The sequence below is a fragment of the Callionymus lyra genome, chromosome 14 (assembly GCF_982586985.1).
Source record: "Callionymus lyra chromosome 14, fCalLyr1.hap1.1, whole genome shotgun sequence".
Taxonomy (NCBI): Eukaryota; Metazoa; Chordata; class Actinopteri; order Syngnathiformes; family Callionymidae; genus Callionymus; species Callionymus lyra.
Window position 1 is genome coordinate 14,782,920 of NC_141831.1, and position 11,972 is coordinate 14,794,891.

Below are 11,972 nucleotides of genomic sequence, written 5' to 3' on the forward strand. Positions count from 1 at the left end.
TGAAACACAGTTTTAAGAATCCTGCTTTGTATGATTTATGTGGTCTTAAGAAAATATCAATACACTTATAAGTCACAATATTTTTTCCAACAACACCATACCAATATTCAAAAGCACTGTGTCATTATACCGTATATATTATTATTTTCTCAAAATTATTTTTTCTTTATTGCTTACATGCTTTGTTTTTTAACATAGTTCTTATGTTATGTTTTATATTTTGATTAAGTGTTTAAAACATTTTCATTTACAATGAACATGCACATATTCACATCGTTTGTTCATTCTGGGGTTGCAATTAAACTTCCGACCACTAGATGGCAGCCATCCTTACGTCCGCCACACTAAAGGAACCATGACATTCTGGTGATGACTGTGGGTGAGAGGATACAGTCGACTCCAGCAGCTCTAAACGCTCTGTTAATTCAGTTTAGCATCTAATGTTAATCACCTAATTGTCCTTATTTCAACAAGTATTCATTTGTGATGCTAAGCTAACACCGGCGACATTAAAATTCCTCCTATAGCTGTATCATCGAAGGGATTTTTTTTCATTGAGCTCAGGACCAATTTTTATCATCAGCGAAACACGGTTTCAAGAATCCTGCTCTATATAAATTATGTAGGTGAAAGAAAATATCTACAATTATCCAGTCAATCAATCAATATTCAAAAGTACTGTTTAGTTATACAGTAAATATTATTGTTATTTTTATTCATATTATTTAGTTTTTTGGACTTTTCAATTCATTGTCTTTTTTTATCATAGTTCTTTTATGTTTTATATTGAATAAAGTGTGTTAAAGACTTATCTATTTACAATTAACATGTAAATAGTCAAATCGTTTGTTCATTTCCGTGTTGCAATTAAACTTCCAGCCGCAAGATGGCAGCAGTTATTACGTCCTTTCCAGCTAAAGGAACAATGAGATCCCACAAAACGACTGAGGACGAGGGGATACAGTGGACTCCAGCAACTTTTAAAGCAGCACATAATTTGATTTCAAAACAAATTAAAGCAGTTTCGACTTCATCAAGAGTCATGTGGGTCTGTAAATTCTGCAACACCAGAGTCAAGTACTCGACAATACTACAAATATATCCTTTTTCCCACAGTATCTCCCTTTATCGCAATATATTGCATGGTTGACCTTGTATCGTGTAAAATATCGTACCTCCAGATTCTTGCCATTACACCCATAAACGTACCACAATTTGTGAAGCTTTAACAAACCTTAAAAAGATCAGATCTGTTCCAAACACTGAGTACTTGCTTCTGTCTAGTGTCTCCTCCTGCAGGCGACGAGGCCGACAGACTCCCTGGTTACGGGTCGAGAGACTCCATCCTCACGCCGAACACAAAGAAAGACTGGAAGAGACGAAGACGGCAGCAGCGCATTAGCAGGCACGTGAATCTCACCAGGCCCCGATCAGGAGAAGCTTCATCTTTTGTGGTGACTGCTGTGGTTTTGGATCTTTCAGTCTGAGCAGCTGGGATCCAGACCTCGACGATAGGGTCGCTGCCAGAGTCCAGGAGCCGTCTGTGTTCGATCTGAGAGGAGGGGCAGCCATGCGCTGCTCCACCTTACTCGCCATCCTGACCGGAGTGCTCCTGTACCTGGTGCTGGGCGCCGTGGTGTTCAGGACCCTGGAGGCTCCTCGGGAGGAAGGCAAGCACTTCCAGCTGCAGGGAACGTGCCGGGACTTCCTGCTCAACTTCACCTGCGTCGATCTGGAGAACCTGCAAGTCCTGATCCAGGTATCTCTCGCCATCTTAGACATCTACACATGTCATACTCAAGGGCCCCGGGGCCAGTCAGGCCCTGATAGTCATTTTAAGTGGGACAACGGATGGTTAGCTCAAAATAAATATTCATATATATGAACTATACTGTAAAGATGCTAGTGTTTAAGATAATATCCTTATCTTAGAGAAAGATTCATCAAAGTATATCAGTGCCAGTAGAAAATGTGTTTGAATTTAACATTTAAAATATTGAAACTTTTATTCAACATTTTAAAATAGATTTTTTTTAAAATATTTGAATCCAATAAGATATATATATAAAAAGGTTTTTATGGGTTTTTTTTCTCGCTGAAATTGAATGAGAGTGCGTTTGAAATTTTCTGAATAAGTAAATTCAAATATTTAAAAAATGGATATTCTTATTCAAAGTTCAGAAATGATATCGTTTTCTATTTGTAGCCTTTTAAATGTTGGTATAGTAGTGCCACCAGACAATATTGAATTTAAAAGGCTACAAATTAAATATTGTTGAATTTGTGGGGGAAAAAAAGGAATTACTGGATAATTATTATATAGAATATCATATTCTTTGTGTAAATAAAAAAAAAAAAAGCCATTCATTAGGAATTCGATTATTTAATGAAAAGATATTTAACCTTCCAGTATAGAAATTATTGAATTTAATTATTTAAACATAATTCAATGCAATACAAAAAAATCGGAAATGACATTTGAAATACAAACATTCAATATTCAGATGACACTGATACACTTCCATAGAGATAATCGATGTCAACAATGAAACACTGACTCCCAAAAGGAGTAAAACTCTTTTTTCAGGTAATTTATGGGAAGTTTTATTGAGAGAAGAGAACAAGCAAAGAGATCATTCAAGAGAAAAGATAGATCTAAGTTTCGAAGACTAAAAAAAAGACAATATCACAATTGGACTCATACTACGTGTTAGAGTGTTTCATAAATATACATTTTGTTTGATGTTTTTGGCCCCTGTTTTTAACAGGGAGTATCAAATTCCCAACAACCTCGGATTTAACTATTATTTAAAGTCTCTGTATAATTGTTGACATTCATAATTCAGTTCCTTATCTTACACCATCGTAGCTTTCTCACTTTAAACATTACTGGCTGAATCTAGTTGAGGGTGTGTTGCTCTGTGGGGGCGTGGCTTCTTGGGAGAGTCCGAAGAAAAGGGGTTGGACTTTTGAATTCAGAATTAAATCCAGTTTGAGTCAAACAGGATATATGTGGATCACTCTTTCTATTTCTTCCCACGGACCGAAAAACTCAGTATTAAATGACGGTGATCGGTACAGGGTGTCTTCAGAACTCATGAATTGATCATTTTAATAAAATATAGCAATTAAAGGTAATAACAATTTGAATCGTGATGAAGCTTTTTTCATATATTTTGAATGTACGCAATAGTGTTCCACCCAACAGGGCCCTCTGATCTTTTTTTTGGAAGCGGCGGCGACACAAAAATGTCGATCAAACATTAACACTTGAGCAGGGCCAGAACAGAAACAGGTGCGGTCACCGGGTCGAGCGGGGCTTAGAAGGTGGAAGTGTTTGAAAGCCGATACGTCCACAGCTTCACAATGCAAACTTGGCAACCTCAGCATTTATGCTAACATCTGTCTCCGCTCCAGAACCGAGCGCTGCAAATGCCTGTTAGCTTGTCTTCGGATGCGTGCCTTCGACATAGCAGAGCCGGAATGTCCACTTGATTTAGAAACTCGGAGGTAAACGAAGCAGGTGGGGTTGTTGTCAAGTACTGCCGGAGTAATAAATCATACTGACCAACACCATCGGGTTCGACACCTGTTGAAAACTGAAGTTGAACTGAATATGAACTAATGGAGTCTAGCTACCAAGTGTAGGGGAGTTTAGCTCGCCTATACTGAAATTGACAAAACACATACGGCTCTTTGAATGTATTTATGTGATTCACGTCGTGAAAATATTAAACAGATCAAGCACAAATACTTTATATAAAGCAATTATAGGTAAGTAAGTAAGTAAGTAATTTTTATTTGTATAGCGCTTTTCCGGACCAGGGTCACAAAGCGCTTAAACAATCAAAACAATATTCAATAAAGTATATACTTTAAAGGGCAAGATAAAACTGATAACACAACAGGAGTTCCAGAAAATCAAGGAAAAGCCTGAACAAATAGAAACGTCTTAAGATGTTTCTTAAAGGAGTCAGTAGATCCATCAAGCGCAAACAGAGAGGAAGATCGTTCCAAAGCTTAGGATCAACAGCCTGGAAGAATTTCTCTCCTCTGGTCCTGAACCGTGTTCAGGAACCATCAGTAGATTCTGATCCACAGACCTCAGAGCCCGAGCTGGGGTGTAAGGCTGGATCAGATCAGTGATGTAAGCAGGAGTCTGACCATGAATAGATCTGAAAGTAAGAACCAGAATTTTAAAGTTGATCCTGAAATAAACTGGAAGCCAGTGAAGAGTTTTAAGGATCGGAGAAATGTGAGTTCTTCTACCAGAGCGGGTTAGAATTCTCGCTGCAGAGTTTTGTATCAACTGCAGGCGAGACAGCTCCTTCTTGTTTAGACATGAAAATAAACTGTTGCAATAGTCCAGGTGAGAAGACACAAACGCATGGATTACAAGCTCCAGATCATGTTCCGACAACATTTTCCTAAATTTAGAGATTATATTAATGGATTTATAATTATATTCTTTATTAACATCCAACATTCAAATATTCATGACGTCTGTCGCAATTTAACTTCCGACCAATGAAATCCAGGGAAATCCATGCGACGACTCAGGACGAGAGGATACAGTCAAATCCAGCAGCTTTTGAAGCTGATGTTGGGACAGTTTGGTTTCAGTTCTTTTAATTTAACCAAAGGAGAGTGGGATGGGATCACAAGATGTCACTGTACGTCTGATGTCTCTATAAAATGTTTCCGAAACATTATGAGATGAATATATCTTACCGAAATGTAACGTGAGCTTAAAAATAACATATCGGATTGTATTGTGAGTTTGGTGTATTGCTCTTACAACAATAATCCCAGCGGTGCGTTCTGCTTGAAATCCCGGAGACAGATCCTCTGAGATGTTCTGAGGTCTGCAGTTTGATGGAGGGCAGTTGATTAAGTGACCTGCTCTCCACCACAGACTCAATTGCCTTCCAGCCTCTCACCTACCACCAAGCGAGCTTTTTTTTTTTTTAATGGTCCTGAGTCATTGACTTTGAAGTGATATATACAATACATTGTGCGCTAATCACTTCCATCTCTATTTCCAAGGAGGTGGCTGAAGCCATTGGCGCCGGCGTGGACCCTAACAGAGGCAACTCCACGTTCGTCAGCCAGTGGGACCTGGCCAGTGCCTTCTTCTTCTCAGGGACCATCATCACAACAATCGGTGAGAGTCCAGTATAGCGATAGACCATCATCAAATCTGTGACGCTTCTTCTTTTCTTCGAAAGGTTTCGGCAACATCTCCCCAAAAACGGAAGGCGGTCAGTTGTTCTGTATCTTCTACGCTTTGGTAGGCATTCCTCTCTTCGGTATCCTGCTGGCGGGAGTGGGAGACCACCTGGGCACCGGCTTGAGAAAGACCGTGGCCAAAATAGAGAAGCTCTTTCTGGTCAGAGACCACTTGAAGCTTTAAGTTAAGTATGTTAGCATGTTCTCTACACACCTTTTTTTCTTCTCCTGTGCTGGCAGAAATGGCGTGTGAGTCCTACTATCGTGCGAGTTATCTCCGCCGTCCTCTCCATCCTGATGGGTTGTTTACTTTTCGTCGCTGTGCCCATCCTGATTTTCCAGAAGGTGGAAGGGTGGACTCTTTTAGAGTCCGCCTACTTTGTGGTAATCACCTTGACAACGGTGGGATTTGGTGACTATGTCGCAGGTAAATTGTTGCCTTTTTTTTTTAACATCTTCGAAAGACACAAACCTGCAACAGTTTATTTTCATGTCTTAACAAGAAGGAGTTGTCTCGCCTGCAGTTGATTCAGAACTCTGCAGCGAGAATTCTGACCCGCTCAAGTAGAAGAACTCACATTTCTCAGATCCTTAAAACTCTTCACTGGCTTCCAGTTTCTTTCAGGATCAACTTTAAAATTCGGGTTCTTACTTTCAGATCTATTCATGGTCAGGCTCCTCCTTACATCAGTGATCTGATCCAGCCTTACACCCCAGCTCGGGCTCTGAGGTCTGTGGATCAGAATCTACTGATGGTTCCTCGCACACGGTTCAGGAGCAGAGGAGAGAAATCTTTTAAGGCTGTTGCTCCTAAGCTTTGGAACGATCTTCCTCTCTCTTTGCGCTTGATGGAGTCTACTGACTCCTTTAAGAAACATCTTAAGACGTTTTTATTTGTTCAGGCTTTTCCTTGATTTTCTGGAACTCCTGTTGTGTTATCAGTCTTATCTTGACCTTTAAAGTATATAAATTATTGAATATTGTTTTGATTGTTTAAGCGCTTTGTGACCCTGGTCTAGAAAAGCGCTATACAAATAAAAATTACTTACTTACTAAATTACTTACTTCTTTCCAGATAATTCACTTCTATTATTAAGCGAAATACATCGAAAACTTCAGATAAAAGTAGCTACACACAAACGGAAGTTCATGAATGGTCGGATATTGCAGTCAAACACCTAAATGAACTAGGCAGACATGATTAAACAACGCAGTGTTTGACATCATTTGTTTGAGACACTTTTGTCAATAATTAATGAGGGTTTCTTTGCGGACATGAATTATTTATGAGTCAAACATAATGTTGCATTAAAACGTAGATTCCAGCAGATGAAGCTGAATTATGTCCCCACAATGAAAGGCAAACAATTAACATCATGATTAAGAAAACATGTTTTTATGGGTTTTTGTAAATGTGACGCCATTCGTTCTAATGTCATCAGGGGAATGGTTAATAAAGGTTACGGCTTTTAATAAAACCAAGCGAACTCTATTTAATCTTTAAATTATTTTGCCTTTGAATTTGTTTTTGTGCACAAATACTTTTTTCTTTTTACCTTTCTCAGTGAAAACAGCAGGGCCAAATTCAATCAAATAAAGGGGCCAAACTATTTTACTAGTCCAAGTTACAGGCCTATGAAATGTATATTTACATGAGCCAGACCCTAAGGTGGTGTGTTTTGCCCAAATAAAATCAAGTTTAGGGTTGTAATTGAACTTCCATTCATGTTCAACCATGAGAGGGCAGTAGCCTATATCCCAGCTAGATAGGGCAATAGAAAGGGGACACCTTAAACAGGTTGCTGGCCTGTTTTGCAGGACACACACATGTGAAACCTACACACAAAGGAATGCTGCTTCCCTCAAGCTGGAAGTAAACCGGCAACTTTTTCGCTTTGAGGCGGTTGCGCTAACCATTATGGCAATAGTTTCAAACTCAATCACACAATGGACCAAAATATTTTATAAATGTAATGTTGTGGGTCAAACAAAATCTATATACCCAACAGTCTTTAAAAGAAACGTAATTACTTTTTTTCCCTTCATTTTCCCTTCATAATATTATTATTTTTTTTCTTTTTACTACATTAATAATCTCTGCTCCTTGTTTTGACTTTAACATTTTAACATCTTTATTATAGGACACACAATAAACTATACTTTGAGCACATCAGTTGGCGGGCCACATAAAATCACACGGCGGAATTGGCCCCCGGGTTTGACACGAATCTTCAGTCAATTTATTTTAATGCAAATTTGATTTAAACAAGTTAAGGTTTATTTTTTTCCTTTAACTTGAACTTTTAAAAAAACAAACCTTTTTGGAAAAGGTTCTTAAAACATGAGCTACAATGTAGGAACATTTCAAATGCATCTCAGGGTTAATGTTTGCAGTTTGTTTGCCAAACCTAGTAAAACCTCTCCTCCATGTAGGGGACTCGGGAGTCGAAGGTAGCGACCACTGGTATAAACCTCTTGTATGGTTCTGGATCATCCTGGGTCTTGCCTACTTTGCATCCATCCTCACCATGATCGGTAACTGGCTACGGGTTCTCTCCAAGAAAACCAGAGCTGAGGTGAGTCTGTCAATTTTTAAAAAAAATAAAGTTTCTCCTGTAAGACCTGTGATTTTTCAACGGCCGCCTCAGATGGAGGAGCTGCGAGCCCATGCCACCGACTGGACTCAGAACATCCAAAACATGTCCGTGGATTTTCGAATTCCCGACGACCCTTTCAAACGTCATCGTCGAAAGCGCCGCCACGGTCGCCGTGGTCACCATGGTCGCGGGGAAAACGCTGCAGGGAACGACGCCCCAGAACGTGAAGACCAAAATGGCAGCCAGTCCGAGTCGGAATCTTACACCTCCTCATCGTCGTCCAACGAGTCCGAGAGTGGGTCGGAATCGGACTCTCAGGTGACTCAGACGGACCACGTGCCTGAAGAAAACACAAGGAAGGAAGACCCCGTTCTCTCTCAGCCTCTGGACTACTTTGGGGAAAATCTGGCGTTCATCGACGAATCGTCTGACGCTCAGAGCGGGAAACTGCATCTGGATCCTCTGCTGGACCCCACGACAAATAGTGACGCCGACCGCTCCCGCCAGGCCAAGAGACGTCGCCACAGAAGACCGGTTCCACCGAGGAAAACCAAGATCAACAAGATCTACCCTGAGATACTGGAGCTTAATGGAAACCCACAACAGGTCCCCGAGGTACCACAAAAGTCCTAATGAGATTGTAAGACCGACAGCTCGAGAGTCTGGCAGATAATTTAAGGATGTTGTTTTTCCTGCTTGAATGTAAAAAGCTGTTGCCTTGTTTGTCTTCTGCAGCATGTGCCTGCTGGTCTTCACACGTGTATAGTTTCATGCTGTCGTTTCTGTCTTAAGGAACTGCTGCTCTCTGGTGGAATAAAATAATATAGTTCTTCCCTAAAGTGCCCCGAGACCAAAGTGAACCCTGTTGCTTGTATAGTCTTTTAAAAATGTCATAACGTGTGGCCTTATTTAATGACCTGATACTGGCAGCAGAATAAACCTGCTTGTCTGAAATAAAGATTTTGATAAGTGTCTGTGTGTGTGGTGAAAACATTTCAGTTAGTCCGGCACAACATAAAAATCTAAAATAAGAATTGTTATTTTGGGACACATGTAGAGAACCAAATGATATTGGAGGCTTAAGTTAACTAACCAAATAATGCTTAAATGATTTAGGAGATTATAAAACAATTAATTTGAACGGATTTTATTATAAAATGAAATTAGAAAAAAATGTCTTACTGTAGTACACTGAGAGCAGACTTGAATTTGTTTAAATGTATCAATAAAAGGAAGTTCAAAGATCATGTAAAACACTTTTAATTTGTATTTATTTCTTTTTCACTCACACAGTCTCTAAATAGGATATTAGAGTCCTTAGAGTTAGAGAGTTAGAGAGTTTTTCCCACTTTGTCCATATGTATCACCCCTAAAAAATATTAAGTGAACACAAACAAATCTGACATCTCTTTAAATGACATAAATAATTCTAGTATATTTAGCTCAATTCAATTTATTTTTTCATATTTATTTATCTATACCATCACAGTAGCCACTGTAGAAAATGTGGCCCCTAAGGGAATTGAATGCCCCCCCCCCCCCTCTTGACCGAGACAAGTCCAGTGCTCGTGTGATGCCTGGAAATGTATTACTCAGCTAGTGTGTGATCAAATAGTGTGCAGAACACTATTTGAACATGCGATCGAGAATAAATAAAGCTGCCGTTTTCAATCATCAGGTTTGATATATCCCATTGTGGATGGTGAATACATTAATTCCAATTCTTCTTCCAAGAGTTGCTCACTCAGCAAACACAGTTATTGGTTCACATGTGCTTTTTTTTCGCGAGTCCTTGTGTGCCGTCTTGATAAAAAATGCTTTGTCCAGGGTTTTCATCCGAGTAGTTTGGACAATGTTTTACAAGCTGTGATCCAGTAGAAAAATCATCACCTTCTTTGAAAGAATTATTGTTCGACTCATGTCTAAAAAAATCTCCATCTTTGGATTTTTCATCTTCTTTTTGCTTCAAGATTCAAGTTCTGATTCCACTCCTTCCACTTCACGTTGTGTATTTATATTGTTTATATCTATATTCTGTGGTGGTATCATCCTTTTCTTAAGCTGAATGGATTTTCTATTGATACTATAAACATATGAAGCCGGCCAAGACCACCTAGTGAGCCATCTGGTCCCAAAAAAAACCGAGCCTGAAACAACACCAGCCTTACAAACAAGAACTACCTCACGGAAGGACCCCCGCAAGCCATCGCACACCTCCAGCAGCTGCTATAGCAGCATCTGTTGTGCTTTGTCATGAATTGGCCCTTTGTCCCCTTTTTTTTACATTTGTGAATCGAGTTGAGTGTGATTTACACAATCACTATCAAAAGTGTTCACAGTGATATCCATGGGTTTCCATCTCACCTGGAAGGTCAGGGATTTGGCAAAATCTGATGGTAAATCATTGGGTCCATCAATGGATTCAAACAGGCTCTGGAGAAGACATGTCAATCAAGTTATATATATCTTTCTATTCTTGTCGGACGTTTCACCAGCACAAAAGGAGTACGAGGTTCAGTTTTAGTTAATGGTTCTCTAAGAGGAATATAGACGTCGGGGTCCAAGGGTATCCAAGCATTCCATATGACAACGTCTTCAACAGGAGTATGTGGAGTATATGGTTTGGGAGATGCTAGAATCTGTTCATCGAAGGCAATACACAATTAAAAATAGATACAAATTAAAAAATTCTAAAAGACCGAGCAAGACACATAAGACAAACACAGGAGTCACAGTAATTATGGAAAAAGCCTGCACAAATCAAAAGGTCTTAAGATGATTATTAGCCTGGAAGGATTTCTCTCCTCTGGTACCGGAAGTGTGTTCAGGAACCATCAGTAGATTCTGATCCACAGACCTCAGAGCCCGAGCTGGGGTGTAAGGCTGGATCAGATCACTGATGTAAGGAGGAGCCTGACCATGAATAGATCTGAAAGTAAGAACCAGTAAAAAAAAATGATCCTGAAAGAAACTGGCAGCCAATGAGGAGCTTTAAGGATCGAGGAAATGTGAGTTCTTCTACTAGAGCGAGTCAGAATTCTTGCTGCATAGTTTTGTATTAACTTCTTGTTTAAACACGAAAATAAACTGTTACAATAGTCCAAACAAGAAGACACAAACGCATGGATTACAAGCTACAGACCCTGTGACAACATTTTTCTCAGTTGAAGGAAACAGTTTCTGGTCCTTTTTTTTGCAGAATAAATAGATAACAGAATAAAATGGACATGCATTCACTAAGATATCACAAATATACTACTTGTTGGACGACTGGTAAAGGCTTTTAAAACACAAGACATAAAGTTACCACACAGTCCAATATAGCTACCACAGAGCAATTATAACGGAGACAGCAATAAAAACAATGGAATACTCCAATGGGTTCTTGGTCAGTGTATTGACTACCATCTTTAAATTAGAAGAGAACCAACCTAAAGAGATGTGAGTATCAGCCGGACTTGTAGGCTAGGATTGGGTCATAAATCTATCGTTGCTGGTGGGGACAGCTCGTGCTGCCAGATTTGAATAGCTCACACTTGGGGAGCTATTCCATAAATGTCCTTCAAGTTGTAAAAGTGGTGCCTTTAGAATGTACCATTGCCACTCCGGGTAAGTGATACTCCTCTAGAAACTCTATCTCCGTGCTTCAGTGTCGAAATGGCACCAAGGACAAACACAGCGGCACTATTGTCTTTAGTTTATGGAAAAGAAAACAAGTTTTTTTAGGGTTCCATTGCTTGTTTTATTAGCTTTTACTTGGTGTGTCAATTTGAGCATTAAATACAATTCATTAATTACACACACAATTGGTGTTTTAGTTGTTTTTATTCATAATTATTTATTCTTTTGCTTGAGTTGTCGGGGTGAAACCCTGAAGTGGACATTGATTGGTCTGGTGAATCTTGTTATACTTTTTTTTCATGCATTAACTACAGCACTTAATAATTACCTGACATTTTATTATTATTTTTTTAACTATTTATTTTGAAAAAAACGGTAAGATTTAGGCTTGCTGTGGGAAACTACTTGGGACTAAAATACTGCAGAGTGTAAATGACTAGAAGGGCATCTGTTCAAATCTGTTAAAATGACTTCATGAAAATACTTTCTGTTACATATAAATTGATCTGTCACCATGTTTTTTGT

The 11,972-nt window shown here is 39.2% G+C and overlaps 1 protein-coding gene across 1 annotated transcript; it reads left to right on the forward strand.

Moving 5' to 3' along the window:
• Window positions 1–1,555: 1,555 nt before the first annotated feature.
• On the forward strand, window positions 1,556–8,459 carry kcnk4b (potassium channel, subfamily K, member 4b). The gene is made up of 6 exons (XM_087807504.1): window positions 1,556–1,759; window positions 5,047–5,164; window positions 5,229–5,389; window positions 5,470–5,656; window positions 7,663–7,805; window positions 7,878–8,459. The coding sequence occupies exons 1-6, from the start codon at window positions 1,571–1,573 to the stop codon at window positions 8,457–8,459; spliced, it is 1,380 nt and encodes a 459-aa protein (XP_087663630.1). The 5' UTR covers window positions 1,556–1,570.
• The last annotated feature ends 3,513 nt before the right edge of the window (window positions 8,460–11,972 follow it).